We start from the raw sequence: 24,106 nt of genomic DNA, 5'->3' as shown, positions 1-24,106 counted from the left end.
GTTACCATCATATCTTCACTTGGAGGAAGGCAACAAATACATGTGACAGCAGCTCAGAACTATGAACAGACAGGACTTGCATTTTATTTTTATTTATTTTTTAATAAATACAATTTACATTAAAGAAAAAGGATTTCAATTTGTAGTCTTCACACAGAGGGCAGAAGGGTAAGGGGATTAAAAATGTCAATGACAAAAAGGGAGTGGTGCGGGGGGAGGCTTACAAGCCAGAGTCCTTCATCTCCAGCAATGGCAGGTTCTGAACGAGACCAAACTGGACCTCCAGCCCTCCACCAAGGCTCCTGCAGCAGGAAGCCTCACAGGGGTTTTGACAGGACAAAAGGCATAGGACAAAAAAATGACCTTTTCACAGCAGGTAGCAACAACTCCATTAAAAAATCATGTTCAAAATAAAAATCACTCATCCACGGTTTCACAATCCATGATTCTCTTTTTCCCACTCTCTTCAGTAAAAATGCCCTTTGTTATTTTTAAACTTATTTTTAATCTCCCAGAAATCCATTTTGATAACTAAATTTTAGAAGGATACAAAGTCATACCTTCTTTATAATACCTGCCTGTTTTTTTAATCCTTTTTTTTTTTTGCTTGTTTGTCTCATATAAAACTATTTCTGTTCTTTAGGAAAGAACTTTATACAAAGAAAATATACTGTGAAATATCTTCAGAAGTCTCCCTGGAGAAGAGTCATGTCTTGGCCTAAAAACGAAAAATAAAAAGGCAGAGAAAATAAAGGCCAAACCCCTGGTCTCTGTCGAAAGACTCTGGACCTATCCTGAGCCTGTGTCTGTCCACTGCAAAACTGGAAGGACTGGATTTCTGCCAAGAAGTAGAAGCTGAGAGGGTGCTCGGTATTCGCCTCTTGATTGGTTCTCCTGGCTTCCAAGTCAGGAGCTTTTCTGCTGCCAACGTCCTGGAGGAAGACTGCGCCTCACTCATTCAGAGACAAGATTACGTCATCTTCCAGATCCAAGTTATCTGAGCTGTCGGCTGCAAAGGTGACCAATTAGTTATTGAAAACATTCAGTTGTTAAAAGGCCTAATGTTACAGCAAGAGGACCTGGTCCAAATCAAATACTGTAATTTAAACAGCAATTTTTGTTTTTGTTAGAGGTAAAGGAAAGTTGGTTTACACGTGAAAGGGATGATGATACTAATAACATACTGGTATGGTCCTTCCCCAATCTGTTGCCGCCTAGAATTTCCAACCAGTGTGGCCCTACTTTATACTATGGCTCTGTTGGAAGAGCCAGAAATTTAGGTATTTATTTATTTAATTTGTCCCCACCCATCTCTCCCATGTCCAATTTCTAGGACAGAATCAGGTGCAAGATGAAGAATTTGGCACTAATATTATTTTGTTTTGATAATTAATCTGTCCCTGGAAATCATTACACTAATTTTTCTTGGGGCAAGATGAATACCATTTTTTCTTCATTAAAATACAGGGATATGTTCAAAAGTGATACTGACAATTCTCACTTGAGGCAGAATTTGCTGATCCATCCAGAGGTTCTACATGAAGGATGGGCAAACTTTCAGGACAAAAGTCACATTTGTGCAGCACTCAAACTGGAAGAGGCTAGGAAAAACCTTGCCATCATCCACTAAAACTTCTTCGTAATCCAAGGTAATGCAAGGTGGAACAAAAAAAGGTAGTGCAAGGTGGAACATTTTACCAAAAAATCCCAGACCAACGAAAGGCTATGTCGTCATATTTGACAAGGAATTGCTGAAGGTTCGCACAGAAGCATGCTCTTTCTCCCTCCTCTCATATTCCTTAAAATATTACTATGCATTTCATCATCTTCTTCTTCTCCTTTGACACTTTACCTAGCAGTATCATTTCACTCATTTCCTCCTCTAACACCTATTCTCTCAATTCCCACTTTTTAAATAACTATTATTACAATTACAGTTATTATTGTTACGCTGATTTATGGTCAATGACCAAAGAAAAAACATGAATACAATATAACCCAATAAGCAAAATGAGAAATTAATACATTAGGTAGGAGTTAGAGGAACTTTAAAAAAAAGATTAATCTTCTACCCAAGGCATAGGTAACCAGCCATTCATTTCAAACCTTGTACTTTCTGACAGAAATCGCAACTGAACAGAGCTTAACAACTTTCAAAGAAAATTTCATAGATTAATCACCCAGTTGAAAGCACACCTTGCATTTCAGGTCACCCCACGATTTTACAAGGTGGGAAATACTAACTTAGAGTGCAGAGTATAGAGTAGCACAAGAAGGAACACAGCAAGATGGGTGAAATCTTACCACTTTTTTTCTAATGAAAATATTAAAAAGTCAAGGAACAGAAGATAACCTGACATTCTGGTCTATAAAGAGGCCCTAATCAAAGCATGCTTCTGTGACTCAGATGGGATTTCTGTCTTTAAAACCAAATCCTCAACAGGTCATACTGTGCATCAGAGCTGCACCTGACCTCTGCATGAGCAGCAGGACCCTTAGGAAGACCTTGGAGTTTTTCCCAACAATTTGGTGGCTAGTTCTATCTCATGTCTGGACAAACACTGGAATATAAAGACAGGCAGCTGAGATTGTTCCTGCAAGGTGTCTGTGCAGCAGTGATCCTAGAGTAGCTGAGAGAAATGAAATGACTGAAAAGATGTCAAGAGAAGCAGTGGCAGAAAAACAGAACTGGCTACAACTGAGCACTGGTAAGCGTTCACATCTTAACTCACACTGTGGCGAAGACAGTGGTGAAATGTCTGCAAACTCCTACCAGGTGGCTCTATTCAGTTACCTGGATACTTCTGGGGAAAGATGGTGGGGCAAAGTATCTGCAGTCACACCATATAAATTTCCAGAATTTTTATCAGACAAAGTCATTTGTATTCACTTTAGATTAGATGCCAACTGGGCAGAATGATCAGCAAGGTGAGGCCTTATAGATCTTATTTAAGATCTATATGAAGCTGCTGAGGACTCATCTGTCAGCGTGGGGTGAAGTATGATCAGTATGCTGAAGACTTTGCCACCCCAGGCCAATCTGGAGATGCCATGGAAAACCTGAACTTGTACCTAAAGGCTGTTAGAGTCTAGATGAGGTGAAATAAACTCTGATTAAATCCTCCCAAAACTGAGTTGCTCTTCATCAACAAACATTGTGGCGATCTGGTAACACTGGTACCGATAGTTGCCATAGAAGGGGATGCAATTGAAAGTGCTAGTGATTATCCACAAAGCCCTGTCTGAGGCAACACCAGCTTGCATCAGGCCCTGCTTTGCTAAAATTGATCCTGAATGTCTTGAGAGAACCTGATGAGAGTTCCCCCTCTGTAGGAGGGACATGGGACGAAGATCAGGCAGCAGTGATCTCCATGTTCTGGAACGTGCTTCTCCAGCAGTAAGTGCAGCACCTTCCCTCCTTACATTTGACAAAAAGTTCAGTTTTTTTATTCTATTATCCTTTTGGCCCTGCTTGATTGAATCAAATCAAATAAATAAATTGCAAGCATTCATTCTGATTTGAATGGTATCAGTGTAATTTGCTATGTTTGTTCTTTACTACCTTATTGTCACTATCTAGTTTCACAATTGGATTGATCTACAAATCCAAAATCCAATCCATATTATTTCCAGATGACTTGTGTATACTTACTATCACCAAGGATCAGCTCAACTTCCTCATCTGCATCAGAGTCGTCATCTTCTCCTTCATCTCCCTCTTCAAGCAGGTTGGCCACTTCCTCATCATCAGAAGGTGAGAAGTCATTTTCTCCATCCTCACCCGCATTCTCATTGTTCTCCTCTTCCTCCAAATCAGCCTCTAGCAACTGATCAGTGTCCAGCTCATCAAGGTCATCAGTGTCATCTTCATCTTCATCATCGTCCTCTTCCTGTTCCTCCTCCTCCTGAAAAGACATGATAGAAGCCCCATTAAAATGATAAAACCTGAGCAGGGTGAAAAGCAAACCAGCAGAGATACTTCCACTGGCACTTTCCGAGCATTACATTTACAGAGTTTAGGAAAGTCCCTCTCTGATTTCTATGAAATGAGGTAGTAGTTGTAGTAGCAGTAATAATTATCTCACTTATTATGCACTTATAACTAATGCAATAAAGCTGCAGATTTTTATTTAAATGCTACAATAATATATTCCAATCAACTATAGTATCATAATATAAAATAAAGAGTGTCTATACAAAAAGATGCATGACATATATGATACAAAAGAAGCCCATGGAACAGGAACTCATATCTACTTCAAGCAACCAAAACATTGGCTGAATATAATGATAATTGTCATGAGCACTGATGGTGAGCAGGAGGGGGCCCCTATTCAGGGGGGAAAACGCATGCGTAGCAGGGAGGAGTTGAGCAGCCATTCAAAGAGACACAGATCAGACCCGCCTTAACTTTTGGGGTTTATCCGTCTGGGTTTTTTCCCACGCTTCTTCAGTTTGTTAGGATTTTCTGTCTAATGTAGCAGTAATAAACACTAGAGACCTACTCCTCATCTCAGTGTGGTTTCCTGACTGTTAGGACATCAATCCTAACAAACTGAAGAAGCATGGGAAAAACCCAGACAGATAAACCCCAACATTCAAGGTGGGTCTGATCTGTGTCTCTTTGAATGGCTGCTCAACTCCTCACTACTACGCATGCGTTTTCCCCCCTGGATAGGGGCCCCCTCCTGCTCGCCATCAGTACTCATGACAATAATGATAAACATAATGATAGCCATGATTTTTAGACATGGTTTGTTGAATAACTGATAAGGGGCCTGGTTCACACACACTGCTATGTCACAATGAATGGGGATTCACACACTATGCTAACTAAAAAATAAAACATGTTATGTTATTTTTTAAATGTATTTTAAACAGTTTTTAAAAAAATGGCAATATACTTTAATGGTTTAGATCCAGACTGTTGAACTTCAGGCCCATCAAAACTCATAATTAACTTGCCCCACTGATTAAGTTCTCTTTGATTTAAAGTTCAATCAACTGAATTTGAATCCTGCCCACTTTCACTAGCTCCATTCAATTGCATTGTTCATGAACCATTTTTTAAAAAAAATCTGTTCAATTGTGTCTGATTCTCGGAGACTGCCTGGACAAGTCCCTGCAGTTTTCTTGGCAAGGTTTTTCAGAAGTGGTTTGCCATTGCCTCCTTCCTAGGGCTGAAAGAAAGTGACTGGCCCAAGATCACCCTGCTGGCTTTGTGCCTAAGGTGGGATTAGAACTCACAGTCTTCCATTTCCTAGCCTGATGCCTTAACTACTATACCAAACTGGCTTTCCATGAACCATTAGGCATCTCTAATTTGGTCAAATAATCTACTAGTAAATGACTTTGGGTTATAAACTAGCATAAGAGATGAGAAAATTACAGAAGTTGTAATCCAATCCATCAGGAGAGCTCCAGGTTGGGAAAACTACTCAAAGACATTCCCATACTTTCCATTCAAAGTAAAAGGTTCTTACTGTTCCCTCCTCCAACTATTCAACAACAAAATTCTACTATTTCCTAAAATAAATTGTAAACTGTAAATTGTAAATTGTAAAAAGGAAAAGGGTAATTATAATTAGTATCATAATAGCATTTCTTCTTAACAACAGAATCATTGCTTTTTAGAATGGCAAAGAAAAAAAATCATTTCACCTTATTCATCAGACTACATCTTCACACTCTGCATGGATATATCAAAGATGGGATTCATATATTACAAAAAGACATCATACTTAAAATTGCTAAGCTACAAATATTTGTAGCTTAGCAATTTTAAGTATTATGTTAATCCCTTAATATTTTTTAACAACATTGCCAAAACTTACAGGTCTTCAATGAAGACTTAATAATATTTCCTGTCCTGTACTTGATGAACATTTTCTGGTTATACTCTGAGAAAATCAATTGGCTTAAGTTTTTAACTGAGTAACACAGAAACAAACCTGAGTAAGGAATGTTCCATTGGGTCAGTCTATGTGACCTGAGGACTCAAGACACAAGTGGTGGCATTTATAAGAAAAGCACACCTCAATTAATTGGCAAAGTATATCTCAAAATACATTCACACGACTGTACTTTGCTCCCCTACAGCCAAGCCTATCACAAAGCACAAAGTGGAATGCCCTAATGTAATATTAGCAACATTTCTCGCAGAAGGGAACTATTCAGGCTGGCAATATTATCTAGTGATATAAGTTAGTAGGAACAAATGTTTTAGTTCTTACGTCTCAAGGGTGATCTCTTCCTGATCTATGAGTAATCTCAAATGATAGATCAAAAGTTGAACAAGCAATTTTTAATCTATAGGCAACAAATAATACTAAATTGTTACATAGTGCATCTCCTGTCCAGAACTTAACAATCTTTTCAGTTTCACAGACCCCCACATGGTCAGAGGTTGGGTCAAGAAGTGCACAGTCCCTCACACATAAATACAAACAAAGCTTCCCCCTGTCAGTGATCTAAACAGATTCTACTATTTTCTGGTTCTACTAGTAGGGAAACCTGCAATCTCACTCCCATCAAGATCACTGGAGAGGGAGGCTTTAACTTCCAGCTGAAATTGCAGGTTTCTGCTGCTATTAACAATCTCAACTGTGTCAAATGGTGGGGGCACCATCTGGGCACATATGGTGAGCCATACAAAAGGCCAAGGAGATTCGCATATAAACTAGGGGCCAGAGTAGCCAACCTCTCAGTCTGCACATTTTCACACTGTATCTAAATAATGGAAGCTTGTTGCGAAAATGTACAATAGGAATCACCAATGTCAATCATATTTTCATTAAAGCCTCTTTAGTTTTAAATTCCTCATTAGTCCTGGGAAACTAATCTTAGTTATTATTGCAAACTTTTTTGAGTGAGGGGAGGGAGAAAGAAGGAATAAGGGCAACTCAAAGCACCCATACATGGGAATATCACCTGCTACTTTGGGCATATAGGGAGTCTCTAGATTTTTGAAAGAGACCCTGAATTCCAAAATAAGCCATTAATGATTATTTTAGATAAAAGGTATCTACAGATACTTAAGAAAAAAAATCAGAAGGCTGTAATCCCTATCAGCAATGATAAAAAAAAAAATGCTTGAAGATTCATTATGTGTTTGAAGTTGCAATTCTTTTTTAAAATCCAAGCAAGAATGATCCAACTGGGTATCAGGTTTTGTTTTTGCACTGGAAAAACCCAAATATCAATTGCTACAACAATATCTATATAGTAGAAATTAATGCACTTTTCTTCCATCTAACCAGGTCTTAAATTATTAAAGAATATTCCACTTTATAAACACTGTTTTAGATAATGACCTTAGCTGTATAAACATCTTTCACTAATGAAATCTCAAAAAAAAAAACCCAGTATTTTTATATCCAAGGACATTTACTTTTTCTACCAAAAAAGTTTAATCCACACACCTACTTTGATGAAATTCACATAATCCCAATTTGAAATTTGTTGTATGTTGGCTAAACAATCACCCTCTCCTATGTTACGTTGTCACAAACGAAATCCAATCAATACAACTTAGGTTTGGTTGAGTCCATCAGTGTCGATTATCTCCCCCGCCCCCCACATCACTTTTTTTGACTGTCTCATACATAGGATTTTTATTTTTAGGAAGCATTCCTTGAATTTGGAAACTTTTAAGATATTACACAGAAGCAAATCCAGATTTGCCATTGGGTGCACAACATAAAGAGAGCCGCAACCAAACCTTGCTAAACATATACATGGAACATAGATTTTTAACAGTAACTCTTAACCATGAAAATGGTTAACTATGAAAAACATTAAATGGAATATATTGATGCATATTATTAATTTTTCATGTTCAAAGCTAAACTCTGCAAATACAGATTACAAATACAGTTTCAATGCTTAGAGATATTACATGGTACAGACTATTATACTGTTTAAAAAATGGGGACCTTAATCTATCCCTACTTTGGCACAACTACAAAGAGAACAAACTTTTTCTTCTGTCTTTAACTAATTGCAGTTTAGTGTTATGTCCAAAACTGAACATAAACCAAACATTAGTTTGTGTAACTAGCTCAACAGGACTGTTCAGGACTCAAGCCTAGTGCTAAAGGGCAATTAACTGAACACAGAAGCAAAAAATTCCAATCAACTCCTTGCGGCCACAATAAGTTTATGTACCTAAGAAGATACGTAACAATAAACGAGACTTATTTGTTTACTGGATTTATTTTTCACTTTTTCTTTAGGAGCTCAAGGCTGTGTATGCAGTACTCTCTCCTATTTTTCCCCACAAGACAACCCTGTGAAATAAGTTGGGCTGAAAGAAAAAGTGATTGGCTCAAGTGACGTGAGCTTCTGTGGCAGACTAGAATCCAGGTTTCTCTGTTCTAAAACCTTAACTGCTATTCCACTTGGTGTCCTTTTCCTGCCACTGTCTGTAACTACCTCCAAATAAAATCCAACTTTCTCTATTTCCTAGTTTTACGTAATATGAGTATATGTATAAGTTCTGGTACATATATATATATATATTAAACACTGATGCTTTTTATATAAACATTTTCCATATGCTAAGCTCTAATAAATAAATTCTCTCCCCCTAAAAACATATTACTTTTTGCTTAAACATTATTTATCTCCAACTTAAATGCTATTTACTCTTTCTGAATACAACATTTGACAATTAACAGTCTTATTAACTCCATTTATGAATATTTGCATTTCCAAACTTTTCATGGCCCGCCCTACATTTGAGATCATTTATTTTTTCATCTAATTGCACGGATTTCAGACAGAAATCCTTTATGAAAGATACAATTGCTTTTACCTTTAGGGTTTGGCCTCCATATGCATTCCAACTCCTCATGGGTCATCCAAATATAATACAGACCTGACTCTACATATCAGGACGCAGAAAGCAAGATTCTTACCACAGGCTTCTACGTAGACCCAGAAGGCAGGGATAGACGGAATACGCGTAACACCGCACACAATTTGTCATAGATGCCAAATTGGAGTGAAGAGATAAAACATAGTTATTGCCATTCGACAGCTTAGCCAACTAAAACAATAACTTCTTATCTACAGTACAGATGATGCATCTTACATCTATCCTGTTTGGGTTCCTTAAGCAACATACTGTCTTCATTTAGCGCGAGATATTTAGGGAACAAACATGATCTAGTGGTAGAGCACATGCTTTGCATGAAGTATATATTCAGGTAAAAAGGCATTTGGTAATAGAAAAGACCCCGATTTGGAGAGCCACTGGAAGTGAGTATAGATTACACTGAGCTGGACTGACAAACATTCCAGTTAATATAAGGTGCCTTCCAATTTTCCTGAGCAAGGCAAACAATGTTTGCTTTAAGGCCAAGCTTTTATTGTTAAAAAAAATCAAAGGAATTTCAAAATAAATAAATGAGTATCACAGTATTTAAAGGGAAATTGAACATGTATCAGAAAAGAACTGTCTTGTATATACAGGTGTTCCTTGTTTAACAACCATTGTTCAGCAACCATTTGAACTTTTGACAGTGCTGCACAAGTAGTAGTTACGACCAGCACTCAGACTTACGTCAGTTGCAGTGTCCCTGCAATCACGTGATTGCCATCTGCAATCTTCTTTGCTGGCTTCCTACGAGCAAAGTCAATGGAGAAGCCAGCAGGAAGTCACAAATGGTGACCATGTAACATCTTCACTTAACAACCCACAGTGATTCACTTAATGATGGCAACTGGAAGTGCCAGAATTTCCATTGCTAAGCGACACAGTGATGGGATGTCGCACTTTATGACTGCATCACTTAGCGATAGAAATTCCAGTCCCACCTGCTGCTTAACCAAAGACTACCTGAATTGAATACACTTCTATACTGAAATTTTATGACATGATAAATTTGTATAGATCTTTTTAATAGTAGTTAATTGCATGGAGTAATTAAAAAAGCCCCAGAGAGCTAGTTCTTAAAGACTATTATTTGGGCTTCAAATAGCTGATAAGATTGGCTAGAATCCTACTAACAGAAGGCTGCAAATATTTTGGGTGTGCTATGCAAAAGGAGTAATCTTTTTTGAGAAATACATCCACGGGCAGTTAACAAGCAATTCATGTCCATAATCAAACAGGCTGGAGTACAAGATATTTAATGAAATTCCATCATGGTACACCTATCGCAATGTACCAACTGTTTTGATAATGAGTGACATTAACAGCCTTGAATGATGCACACTGAAAATTGTTATGAGCTAGAACCTGTTGCAAAACAAATAAAGCATTTGTGTGACATAACCATTTTTTGTCTTTGATTCCTTTACATTTATGCAGTTTTTCAAATATTTGCATTCTACAGCAGTGTTTCACAACCTTGGCAATTTTAAGACAGGTGGACTTCAACTCCCAGAATTCCCCAGCCAGCATGGGAGTTGAAGTTTACCCGTCTTAAAGTTGCCAAGGTTGAGAAACACTGTTCTACAATTTTAGCTGCCTTTCTATTCAAGCAACTCAAAAAGGCCTAAATATTTATAACAAAGATGTGCAACCAATTAACATTTTTCACTTTAAAAATCATGCTGTGATGACCAAGGCAGTAAGGCTAGAGGAGACAGGCTGGCTCTTGGGATAGGGGGTTGTTTTTGTTTTCTGATCATTATTACCATAGTAGTTCCATAAAATATTTGTGGTGCTGCAAGGAAAGGACTGAATGGTATAAGAGGGAGAAGACCGCTCATACAGGTACCCCTTTTTGCTGGTGACCCCCCCTTGTGCTTCAGCCAGTGAAGTCTTGACACTGAACTAGCAGAATCAGACATACATTCAAGGAAGAGCTTAGACCATATAACTGTGCTTGTATGCAGTGCTGAGAAATGTGAAATACTAAGGAAGGACCTGAAATGCAGAGTGGCTTTCCACCACTACCAAATAAGTAGCTATCCTGCAAAAGGTAAAGCCTTCCAAAGCAGAGACTGCTGCTCCAGCTAGGCTTACATTCATGATGTAATCTCCAGAAGTGTCTGCAGGGGATGGTCATAGGGGGAGGGGGACAATGATGAAAGCAGCACTGCACAAAATGCTCTCCCCCTTTTGCACATGCAAAAGGAATGGAGCTTGCATCTTGACAGCACAGTTTTCTTACTTAGCTATTATACTGGACAAACCAGGATGGGGAAATTCTGGCAAATTTCTATTCAAGAAGGAATATTATTCTGTTTTACCAGATAAAGGATGGATTCCAACGTAATAAAAAAAAATCTTCCCAAGCTTACTGATGGTGAGAGACATTGACCATCTCCAGAAACAGGACTTCTCTGGGAGTAGAGGCACTGATACCTATTTCTCATCCTGAGTAGTCCAAATAGGAAACCCAAAATCAACAGACTGGCACAAGTTGCAGAGTTCGAATCTATGATGAAAGGACAGAAAGAGCTGGGGAGGGGGAACATAACCTCACACTGAATTGAATCAATTTAGTTTTCTATGCAATTTCAACATGCCTTAAAGATGCTTTCTACATAGTGAAGTGGAAAAAGATACCACTAGCAAACAAACAATAACTATGAAGACCTGAAACACTTTTGTCTTCTGAAATCTTATCTAACCCACAATTTCAAAGGTTTAGAAGACATACAGATCAACAGCAGAGACCTACCAAAATTGCAACTATTCCTTGTAAAAGCAGCATTCCCTAGAAGTCTCAAGGAACCATTCTGTGTTTCCTTTCACAAAACATCTTTTTGTCCCACTTCAGTTTTTGGCTCTATCATCCAGGAATTCAGCCCTTACAAATGCTGAATGCTTCTATTCAGAAGGGAAAATCAAAATTCCTTTCCAGGATTGACTTTGGATTGTAACACACCGGCCTTTTCCTCCATTGCTCTTGGAGGAGATAAAAGTATAGCTAGAAAAGCAGACACTAAAACAGAAAAGTATATCACCAGGAGAGCCAGCCTGAGCTCAGGTCTTATCCCAACCCTTTATGTGCAACGGAACCTTCCAGGAAGAGATACAGAGTATGAGTTAAGGAGTTTTAAAAGCAAAGGCAGTATCTCTGTCTTCCAGGCAAGTGCAAAGAATATTAACATGTTGACAGAGGATCCTGCTGCCTAAAGAATACAGTGAACTTCATAAGTAATAAAAAAAAATTAGCAATGAAAACTTTAGTGCCTGTTATCAGGCTTGGATCACAATCAGCACCTACAGAAATAAATGACATGCCAATAGCTAAGGATAAAAATAGGTTTTAAAAATGATAAAATTAGTGAAATCCTGCCTAATGAATCTAATCTAACAGACAAATCAGAAAACCAAACTGCAAAGCTATTTCCCTGTTATATTCTCTTAACTTTCTTTTGCCATGACAACCCCTTAACTTTGTATAAATACCAGTATTTCTACTGAAATAAATAACAAAAAGAATTCATCCTCCATGTAAGTAGCAAAACACAGATCATTCAATAAATGCTGTGACACATAAATGCATCAAGAGCTTTAATAGCAGCTGAGCAGACATACACCTGAACCGTACGTGTTACCTTCTGCAGCCCTAAGCACAAGGAGTACTAATCATTTTCAGGTACTCTGATAGCTAACTACAGGACAGGTACATCGGTGAAACGATGGAAACAAAGGAACAGCAGAATCCTTAAGTAGGTTTGCATTATTCTCCATACTTAGCCAGGAACAATTTCACAGCCAAGCCTTCCCATTTCAAGCTTAACTGCTGGAAGCACAGATACTGGAAGAATACCAGGAAAAGCCGCAAATCACCACAAGAGGACAACACCATGTCTTCTTCATATCCTGGACAGAATTATAAGCATAGCTATCTCATTTAGATATGTATTGATTGACCAGTTTAATCACCCAGCTGTCTAATTAAGCACTCAATAAGTCAAAAGTTTCTAATAGCTTGTCAATAGAAACAAAGCACTTGCCAGAACTCAAGACAAAATAGTTATAGTGTGGGTGGGTATACTAATGATTCAAGAGAGATTTTCAAATGTTTCAGCTAGAGAGTTAGCCTTTAACCTCTGAAAGGGCATTCTGCTTCTCACCTGATCTTCTTCCTCATCCTCCTCATCTTCTGCCAAACGCTGCCTGCCCACCTCATAGAGCCTGCACACAGTATCCATGTTCATGGCATCCATACTTCCTTGGTTCTACAAAAGGAACCACATGCACAATATAGTGAATTAAATTTTCAGCCAAAGCTATTACCTGAAGGAACACCGTATGACCATTTTCCTTCAACAGGAATTATGCATATTTATAACTGGTCACTAGGAATAAAATTTACCTCGATAACAGCTAAATAACAATCCTTTGTGTCCGTACACAGGTCAAAGATGTTCCTTTTTACATCAATGGTGGCTGGAAAAAAAAACACACATACAACAGAGTCAACAAGACTCTGGAAGGCCCAGAGCTGGAAGAATAAATAGACTTCAGGCTTGTGAGATCTGGTTTTGGGTATCTATAGCTACTGTATCTAGAACCTCAAGGCCTTTCTCCAGGCAAAAGGATGGCCTGGGGAGCAGGGAGAGTGAAAATACAACATGGTGGTGTAGAGTAGGAAGGCAATTCCTTGCTGCAATCTTTAAGTCATACGTTAAGAAAACATTTTTACACATACAGCTCTGAAATTATTTAAGGTAGTAGAAGGGAACCTCCAAATTCACTAGGACAGGCAATATTTTCAGCTGGGGGGGCTACAATTATTTTTTTTTTTAGCCTCTAAGGACCATAGAGAGCATGTCCCTGATCATACCATGAAATTACTAAGAGGAAGAATGGCCAAAGAAGAGGGAAAAAAAGAGCATTTTTAGCTCCCCCACCCCTTTTCTTTTAACTAGGAAGATCAAAATGTACAAAAATTTATGGGGACAAGCTCAAATTAAAAAAAACAAACTGCTGCATTTATCAGCATGACCTAGAAGTACTCTGGAAGAGCAAAACGGAAGCTGGAGGAATCACATGCAGCTTGAAGGTCAGTTTCTAATTCAGGTAGATACAATGTTCATAATCCCTCTCATTTTATTTCAACAGCACGGGAGAGGGGACTTTTTACATGCTATTACTGAGTAGGAATCAAAGATATTTGATGCTCTACTAAAAATCTTTGAACAGATTCTGAACTGATGCTCTACACTTTGCCTCAAGCAACACACATCACCAATAAAAAAGGCAGTATTTTAATTTCTCCCATGTAGTCGGAAAGGGGGATGAGCCTCACAAAGGATGCTCACACTGGGAAAGTTATTAGACAATGAAATATGCCTCACTTGTACAATATGACCTTCTTCAAGGCACAGATTTCCCTTCCACTTATTGTTATGATTTCTTTGAATATTTGGCCTTGGAAATTTGCCAAACATTGTGTGCCTTTACTGAAGTTCTCCATTCTGAACAAAATTTTGAGATTTTTAAAGATTTGGCATTTTTTCCCCTTATCTTTTCTTTCTCTACCAGGAAACCCTCTTTTTGATGATGTTTAACCAAACTTGAGTTCTGGTAGATATCATGAGATCTCTGAGCATTCCTCTGGAAGTGGAGATACTGTTTCTTAGCAGAACAACTAAAATAATATTTTCACTCAGCTTACAGTATTTCAGTAAGAACAATTATAATCTTTACCAATTGGTTTGTAGTCTGTTGCATTGAATGTCCTGAAAGATGACCCAAAAGGACTCCGCATTCTCTCTTCTAGCAGGTCATCCTCATCATCTGCCTGTAGCATAGCTAATCAAGAGAGAAAAGGTTTATAGGAATTACATGAAGAGGCAATGAAACTGTTTTCTTTTAAATACATATTTGGTCCTAAAATTGAATAAGACTATCAGAACACCCAAAATTCAGAAAACATGGAGCCGTGCAATTATAATATATTTTATGTTAAGAATTTCAATTCCCTGCTAGTAAGTTATGATTCATTCTCTCTATGATTCAAAGAACACCAAATGCAACAGCAAGGCTAACAAGGAGAAAGAGGTACCAGGAAGAAAATTAATAAGGTAAAACAGCAAAGTCAAGTAAGTTTCCAGAGGAGCCTATAAGGCCATCAGGGTGACACCAGCAGATAATAGAATAATTTTCTCCATCCTGATACCACCATGGGTGATCACAGGAAATATTGATAATCATTTCTAGAAGGCCACAGTTTGGGGAAGGATGCACATGAATGAGGGGAAAATGAACAACCAATCAAAACTCAGATCAATATCCAAGAGGAGCTACTACTATTCTTTTTGTGAGTTTGCAAAGATGAAACACATAACCAAATAATGAATACGTCAATTCTATTAACACCTTAAACTCTACAGAGGGACCCTAAAGTTGAATCCTGGAAGAATCAGGACAGACGAAATAATTTTTTTTTAAACAATGCATAATTAAACATTGGAATTTGCTACCATGAGATGTAGTGCTGGCTAGCAGCTTGACTGTCTCAAAAAGGGTTGGACCAATTTATGGGGATCATGCAGACCAATGGCTGTTAGCCTTGAGGGCAGTGTGTCTGTGCAGTGTGTCTGTACAGGGCTTCCTTGTGCAGTTGGTTGGCCACTGTGAGAACAGACTGCTGGCCAAGATAGGCCAAGGGTCCAATCCAGCAGGGCACTGCTTATATTATTATGTACAGGAACACAGAAAATTGCTTTAGTGAGTCAAAATTCTTTCTCACTTAACTCAGAAGTGCTGATCTGGACTGGCAATTGCTCTCCAGTGTTTCAGACTAGTTGCCCAACCCTACCTGAAAATGCCAGAGATTGAACCTGGATCTCTGCAAATCAAAAATGAGTTCTAAGACTGAACCCTAGTCCCTTCTGAAGCCTACTGGCAACCCAAGAGCTTTTTAAAAGTGTTTTTTCATTGGCAGGCCTTGGCAATGCACAATTGTGCTGTTTTGGTGTGTGCTAGAAAGCACTGGAGAAAGAAAACCTATGGCTCAGCTGCTGCTGCTAACACAAGGTCAGAATCAGTCACCTTACCTCCATACATAACTGTCCCAGTGTGGTTGAAAACCACACGGCATTGATCCAAAGCAGGCACCGTGTGTAACAAGTGGAAAGTCCGCAAGTCCCACTGGAGAGTGCATTAAGGAGGATTCCACACAACAGCCGCCATAAATAAGGGATACTGCCAAAGGATCACTCTCTCTCTCTCTCTCTAGCTCTGATGACAAGCCTAGCAGTCCCAATCAGCTTCCTCACCACTAATTTTCCCAGCCCCGAGGCAGAGCTTCTCTAATAATTACAGTAACATCTGAATAATCTAATGAAAGTGTGCATCTATTTTCCTCAATTTGCATGATACAGCCTAGCCACAGAACAATACTTCTGAACCTCCCCACACATTGTATTTCTCAGATTCAGAATTTCAGCCTGCAAAAACACTCAAAGTTTTGAATTGACAGTGCTGTAATTTCTCATGTACAGAACATCATAGATGTGTTTATGGTGGCGTAAAGCACTTTTTTTCTACCATGGATCACATTCTGTAACCTGTCAGGAGCTACGCGCCTGTAGATAAGAGCAGATTCTAAAGTTTGCAGAGTCATAATTGCTCTCTCTTTTGCAATAATGAAGGCAAACTTTATGATAGAGAACATTAAAAACACCCTGAAATACAACCAGCAGTATAATAATCCTTCTACACAGATTTATGGTTCAACTACATTTGAAAAAGTCAATGAAACCCAAAAAGGATATTTTAGAACTCTACTGTTTTTCTACTGCTCTTTTTTCTTCCTCTTCAGCCATACCCAGAAGATTACCAGGAAAAAATAGTCTTCTCTTTCCAGAAATCTGAATTCATTACCTATGGTGGGCTTTCTCTTGCTTCTGTCATTCTACCTCATTTTGGCTTCTTCTCCCATTCAGACCCATTCATGTCTCTTATCCCTTGGAAGAAGCATAAGCTGGTTCTTTTCTAAATGGCTTCCATCATAGCTTTTCTTATCTTTCCTCCAATTTTGCCAATTTTCTTGCTCTTAGGATCCTGGCTGCAGTTTGCTCATTGCTGTTCTATAGAACAGTACTATTTAGACCTTCTTCTGAAACATTTAGTCTTAGCCATTTTGAGCAGAAGGCCTGAACTGACTTGACAGTAAGCAAGGCCAAAAAACTTACCAACCTGCTGTTACTTCCACAATTAAGGAACCTTGTTCTGAGTTCCCACATGAAAGAGGATGCCATATTATGTTTATCTTATATGCCACCCAGAGTCACATTGTCTGAGTTGGGTGGCCTTATAAATCTTGAAATTAAATAAACAAATAAATAAATGAGCTCTTCCTACCAACCTCTAACATTCCAACAGACATTGAAGTTAAGATTTAAAAGGATACAATTTCTGTATTGACTATGACCTCCAATCCATTTGGGTGAAAAACACCACTGATGGTCATATTGAATTTATCAAATTTATGAATAGCCTGTGCAGAGCGAACATCCCAAAGGACACCATCGTTTAAGACAAGGTCATCTGTGGGGTTAAAGGTGGCACAATTCTTCTTGTAGTTGTTTGCAAGATCTGGGTTAAACAAAGTCAAGAGCTTGTTGCCAGTCTGAATATCATAGATCTTTCAGATGAAAAAGGAAAAAGAAAATAACTTAGTCAAGACCTGTCAGATATTCTCTCCAAAAAGCACATGCAGACATTTCCAAATCACTCTCTGTAGATGCCCATCTCCTTTGTTTTGCTCATGCTAGCTGGGGAATTCTGGGAGTTGAAGCCCATACATCTTAAAGTTGTTGAGGTAGAGAAACACTGATCTAACCAATCAAAATAGTTTTGAATTTTCTTTGTTTTAGAATTTTAGCTACCTCAATTTTGTGTCACATGCAAACCTCATAAATCCTTCTACCTGTCTCCAAATTATTAAGAGAAATGTTGTAGAGTAGAGGGCCCAGAACTGAACTTTATGGCATGCTACTTGATAACCCAAGGTGGGAAACATGGTTGTTGCTCATTTCTCCTGGAGTCATTCCTTCGCCACAGAATTTTCTATGACTTCACAGCCTGTCCAAGAAGCAAAGCTGCTGTGCTGAAAAATGTACTTTGATATTTGAATTTATGGCTTGCAACAGAAAATTATCCTAGCTGATCTTAGAGGCAGTGGGTTACATAATAATGCCCCATGTAGTACATGGTGCAAAAGATTCAGAAAACAGAAAAGAAGATAACATTCTGTCAAATATACCCAAGAACATTTAACAGTCTTACTCCCTTCCCTTAAATTGTTTTTATAAAGTATTTTATTATTTTATATTCTGAGCATCTGACTTTATTACTTTTACCTTTTTGTCAGAATAGATTACATCCAGGATTCTTAGTTGCCAGTTGTACTTTGCTGAAGCTCAGAATAAACATTTTAGCTTGTTACCCCCACAAATGACCAAATTATGAACCCAGATCAGATTATACTTGAAGGTTAACAGAAGGAATAGCAAATCAACATAGAAAGATGTCTCACTTAAATGCAAACATGCAGGAATAACAACAAAGCTTAAGGAAAATTACCAAGATTTGAATAGGTATATGCAGCACGTACTGGAGCCAGCTCGTACCGGCTCACAAGAGCTGATAGTTAAATTTTCTATAATTTTGTGAGCCGCTTGAGAGCAATGCTGAGCCACAATGCCTAGCGTGCCAATCAGCTGTTCGGCGGCTAGCAGTGCAGTGCAACAGCGGCAATGGAACCAACAGAGCTAAGGACGAGGAATGATTTTCATTAACTCTCCCTTTTTTCCTGCAGTGCATCTATGACATTTCTTCCTTTTAAAAGGGAAAAATATGGCAAAATTTACTGCTATCATTTTCTACCCCAATCCTGCCTTCTTTCCTCTATCACTAGTATCCCCTGAGTAGAATTTTCCCCATTGGAACTCTGGATCCAAGATTCATTTTCATTTATCCTGACATAAATTGCTATCATAAAAAAAAAAGATTCTATAGATTGTCTTTAAAGCTTCTAATAATTTTACAGCTAGTGAGGAAACACTTGTTGATGTATGACCATTTTGCTTTTTAAGGAGTAAATCCTCATGAATTAATTCTAGGATATGTTCCAGAAAACATCCTTTCTCATGAATTAGTAGTGTTACAATTACAGATGCTCAAAAGTAGTGAGGATCATATCTTGAAGGATAATATATTGCACATTTTGACATTAAAGAACATCTAATCTAACCCCATAAAACATATTTGATCTTTTGATCACATCTGAGCTTATTTCTAATTCTCTCAAGCAGTGCCAAAGTGTACTTATCCTTAATCAATATATTTTTCACTTAAGGCCACTTTTCTTTTAATTATAAAATATATACCAGTGACTACTGAATTTCATTTTATTGGTAATAGCTTAGCATTTCAAACCATTAAACACTCAGTAATAACCTTACTCTCCACATTGTATTTTTAAGGGTTGTCTATAAGGTATGGCTGTGGCTTGTAAGTAACTCCATATTTCTTCTGAGACTCAACAAGCAATACTTACATGGGCAATGTCCCCCTTGGTGCCAATGACCCTATCTTGAGAATGCTTACTGAACTCAACATAGTGGTCATCTGTGAAGGAATGCCTGTGAGGAAAAAACACATCATCAACAAACTACAAAGAACAAAGCTTTCACTCAAAAATCATGTTCTGCACTTTTGTCTAGGATATTTTAATACATCTTTTTTAATGTATTGTCATGTAGTACATAATACTAAATTAGGAACTAATAGAAGAAAGTACCACTTCCCAGCTACTATAAGGAACCTGAATATTGAGTATTTAAAACCAAAAGGTTTTAAATATTTTAAAAATTGCTCAATTAATGCCCTGTCCATTCAAGAGAGTGAAAACACCATACAGAGGATACATACTTGGTTTCAAAGACAGATTTCATTCCCCACAACGCAGAAAGTGGCTGGCTCCAGGAAGCAGACGTCAACAATAAAGAACCATCCTGTAGTTTGGGAAGACAATTCAAAGAAGCAAACACTTTATACATGTGGACATACTGTTCTGTACTTTATGGATTTATTTTAGGACAAAGGGAAATTCCCTGTGTCACAATACACAGAGTACTTTAGGCAGATAACACTCTTGCCAATTTAAGCTCAATATGATAACCATACTATTGGCTTGATTAGACTAGAAGGCTATTACAAATCAACTGTCCTGAATTCAACGATTCGTGCATAGGCCAATGAGCTCCAAATAGCAGAAAATGGAAAATGAACAGCTCTTGTTCCCTGTAAACAGAAACTGGTTTTGGAAACTCATCTCTTCCTCAATCGTCTGAATGTTCAGATTTTTTTTTTTAAAGTTTCAAAATATCTAAGCCCTTCTTTCTTTCCTCATACATTCCAGTGATTCATCTGTTTTGTTTTGTTTTTTAATATGCCTTCCCTGCCTATATCGTTATATATGATATATGTATTGTATTGGACAAAGAAAGATTCCCAGAATTTTGCATAATCTCCCAATTCTTATGAAAGAGAGAATGATACTGTAATTAAGGTGCACCTGACCTGAATATTCTCAGCTTTTTCCTTACCCTGGATGGCTCAAGGTGTGTGATGGCAGAGTTATGGCACTTGTAGCTGGCTTCCTCCTGCCCGCTAAAGACATTGTAGAGTTTTAGGTGCCCTGTGCAGGTGCCCAACATCAGGAACCGCTCCCGTGCAGAAAATGCACAACATGTAAAGCCACTTTCATCTTCATTTGCTTCCCGGAACACAGAAATTGGACGGAACCTGGGGTGCAAAACAGCAACTGAGTAAGAAAATTAATTTTCAGGAAAGGAAAAGGAGGAACAGAACCAATGGCCAAACATGGTTGAAACTGGGCAACTGCATTTTAGCCTGCTAGGAGAGAAGACACAGCTTCAGCTTTCTTCATAAAGGAAGGAAGGATCTTGTAAGTATCTCAGAAAGGTGATATAGAAAAGTCCTCCTTGTGGTCCCAAGGAAATCAGTTTATCCTAGCCACAGCATGGTACCCAAATCCACTTTTTAAATGGCATGGCCAAAAGAATCATAGGAATAAAGAACCATCTTCCTTACCTGCTAAATATAAGGTGTCTATCAAAGCATCCACCATCTACCCCGCCATACTTTGGGAAGGCTGCCCTGCGGGTCAGCCGCGAGGTAAAGTTAGTTGGCGCTTGGCGCCTCTGTTTTGGCTCAGGACACTGGTGGGGTGTAAAAAGAGAAAAGGGGGGGCAAGTAGCTACAGGGTTCTTGCAGCGTGCATGCTGCTCCCTAAGGTACTCTGTGATTATACTGTCCAAGGTGGGAGGGGAAGGGAGGTGTCTGTCCAGCTGTTTTTTGATAGCTGGGCTCTGACTGTAGGCGCCATGGTCTGATTTTTGCCGAAGCACTCTGATTTTTCTGCCATTGCAGGGAGATGGTCTCTCTCGGACAAAGCTAATCCTGCCAATCACTGGGGAGTTGGTCGCATGAGATGGGCCTGGCAGTGCGAGAGGGCCCTGGCAGCCAGCTGGTCTTGGCTGAGCGTGAACAGAGGAAGCACCAGAAGCTACAGAAGGATGGTTAGTCAACCGGGCTGCAATGCCATTTGCTATGCGAGGGGTACGAGGCAGAGACACAGGAGATGAAGTGGCAGGAACTGGGGTGAAGGCAGAGGAATGCGAAGCTGCTGTCATGGGTAGATCTGCCTCCTTTGTAAGGACGGTAGCAGTTTCTCCTAGCCCTTTAGAGATGAGATGGTTCCTGATCAAAAGGAGCAGCTCCTTCTCAGGAAATGAAATCCTTGACTGAGCAACCACATCTGCCTTCTGCAGTCGAGCCAGAGAGACATCAGTCCCAATCAACAAGGGTTTTCCTGAGACACGCTCTATCAGCTCCGCAGCATATTTGCAGAACTTGACATGCTCGCTGCGCTTATCCTGAAGCACGGGCTCCTTCATTAACTGCTGGATCTGGCAGCTGCTGAACAGGGGCAGCTTGCTGATGATCTGCCGGACTGTACTACTCCGTGACAACCCAACCAGGGCTTTGCAGGCCAATGCTCGGATCTGGTCTGCATCTGTAATAGGCATCTTGACTGATAGTAGGGATAACAGTACTTTGATGCCATTGTTCGACTGCACCACATTCCACATCTTGGCCAAAGTATGCTCACTATTCCTGGGAGTTTGGGGAAGTGTGCGACGAGGTGTGCCAGAGATAAATTTGCCAATGCTGGAGATACGATTGTCTGGACCACAGACACAGTTGATGATGATCTGAAGGGCAGATTTCTGGATCTCTGCATCATGAATAAAGAATTCACCCTCAGCAAGGCCCAGGATGATGCTGATACCTGGCAAAAAGAAAGAATTTTAACTGAATCCTCAGCAAGTAAAATGTATCACAGATTAGTATAAGAAAATGATGGCTCAACTTCTACTTTATAGGAGCAATGTACCTTCTGACTCTTGTGATGGTGCCCAAGTCCATGTTTATCCACTGAAAATGCTGAGCAAAGCATAACACAGACTAAACATTATTTTTCTCACCTGCATCTCAACAGACCCCATCACCATGAAATATAGCAGCTAAGCTACTCCTATAAGAATCAGCCCACAGAGCAGTCAAAAAGAGTGCCGAAGTCAACTTCATTCTAATGATCCCCTGAATATCTCATTCTCTCCGATAGCTTTTTGTGGTGTAGCACTAGATTCTCTCACAGCAATATAATTGGACCAATTAATTGAAAGTGAAAATTCTGAAGTGGGTATGTACAAGAGAAAAAGAGAGCCAACAATGAGCATGACGCTTTTGTTTCTTCTGTTTTTCTTTCAAATCTATCTATAGACACTAGTGGGGGACAGAGGACAGACTGATGAAAACAGCATCATGTTTGTATTACAACCCCACCCTTTTTGAATGTATTTCATACACGTTGTCACACATATACAAAAGGACTGAAGGTCATGGTGCAACACTATTTTAATTATTTTGATAAAAACAGCAGCACCCTCCAAATGTCTATGACAGACACTGTTCAGACAGATGAAACCATCCAGTTTAAAAAAAGTTTGTACTAATTGAGTCTCAGAATCAAAATGATCCTTCGTTACAGTTCCTTTGCTCAGAATTTGAAAGTTTCATGCTGGTACAAGTCTTCATAGGAAGCAGATGAAGAGACAAGGTTCTACATACCCACAATGGAAATGGATGTTCCTCCCTCATCCACCGTATCCACTGCCTCAGCTAACTGTAATTGGATTTTTGGAACCACAGTAAGGATGGCCAAAACGTCCAACGCGTAACGCACCGTGTCGTTTCTAGTGAATAGAAGTGAACTACTTTATAACCGAAAGTATTATGAAACACGTTAAGGGAAAAATGAGCAGAACAAATTCACCTCATAAGAAACAGGACAGCTCTTTTCAAAAACAAGAGTGTGCATTTATTATTTTTATTGATTTTATGGGCAACTCCAGAAGTCTGTGGAGTACAAACATTGTTAAGTGAGTAAATATTAACCCCACAGGCTAGTTGTCCTGGAACAACTGCCCACTCCATCCTGACGACAACTTACATGGTGTTTGATATCATGTTGTTCTCTCACCTTGCATAGTAGGTCTTCCAATTGCATGCTATTGAAATAAGTTGGAGCATGAGCTGTACACAACACAGCTTGAGAAACACCTCTGCTGGATCCCAATAGAGCTGACCCGGTCCATATTCTATTAAAAACTCCATCATTTCTACAATCTGTTCATGAGTGTAGGAGCAAGCCTGCAAGGACAAGCAAACATTCTAGTAGCCTTATCATCACCTACCTAGAGAAATTAAGACAAATACTTTATAAAATAGGTTGTTTTTAAAAAATCTATCTACCTTTTCACTAAGGAAATCATGCTGATATTCAAAAACTAAACACAAAATTTAAAATCTATAAAAGCACAAAATAAAAGCAGGAGCATATATTAAAAAAAAAACAACCCAATGACCTGATTCATTATTTTAAATTGCAAATCCAAAAGGATTCACTATTAAAAAGTCTTCATTTATTAGTAGATTGTGAAGAATGTAGATTTAGTGGCCTTTTGTGAAGGACACTTTGGAGTAAAGGAACCATCGGTGGAAAATTTAAATCAGGTTCACCTGAAGAACTAA

At 38.8% G+C, this 24,106-nt stretch overlaps 1 protein-coding gene across 2 annotated transcripts in view; it reads right to left on the bottom strand.

Moving 5' to 3' along the window:
* Positions 1-81: 81 nt before the first annotated feature.
* Positions 82-24,106, bottom strand: part of DCAF1 (DDB1 and CUL4 associated factor 1) — a 45,992-nt gene continuing 21,967 nt past the window's right edge. For both annotated transcript variants that reach the window (XM_063291943.1, XM_063291944.1), the window contains 13 exons: positions 23,556-23,725; positions 23,144-23,268; positions 21,041-22,301; positions 20,533-20,731; positions 19,856-19,938; positions 19,482-19,566; positions 17,331-17,564; positions 15,973-16,066; positions 14,621-14,725; positions 13,284-13,357; positions 13,042-13,146; positions 3,653-3,905; positions 82-1,009 (listed from right to left, as the gene is read on the bottom strand). In XM_063291943.1, the coding sequence (XP_063148013.1) occupies positions 951-1,009; positions 3,653-3,905; positions 13,042-13,146; positions 13,284-13,357; positions 14,621-14,725; positions 15,973-16,066; positions 17,331-17,564; positions 19,482-19,566; positions 19,856-19,938; positions 20,533-20,731; positions 21,041-22,301; positions 23,144-23,268; positions 23,556-23,725 (2,847 nt within the window). In that variant the 3' untranslated portion in view covers positions 82-950. The remainder of the gene's footprint in view (positions 1,010-3,652; positions 3,906-13,041; positions 13,147-13,283; positions 13,358-14,620; positions 14,726-15,972; positions 16,067-17,330; positions 17,565-19,481; positions 19,567-19,855; positions 19,939-20,532; positions 20,732-21,040; positions 22,302-23,143; positions 23,269-23,555; positions 23,726-24,106) is intronic.

This window comes from Candoia aspera, chromosome 2, assembly GCF_035149785.1.
Source record: "Candoia aspera isolate rCanAsp1 chromosome 2, rCanAsp1.hap2, whole genome shotgun sequence".
In the NCBI taxonomy this organism is placed as follows: Eukaryota; Metazoa; Chordata; class Lepidosauria; order Squamata; family Boidae; genus Candoia; species Candoia aspera.
Note: the sequence above shows the minus strand (reverse complement) of the source record. Positions and strands in the feature narration are given on the sequence as shown.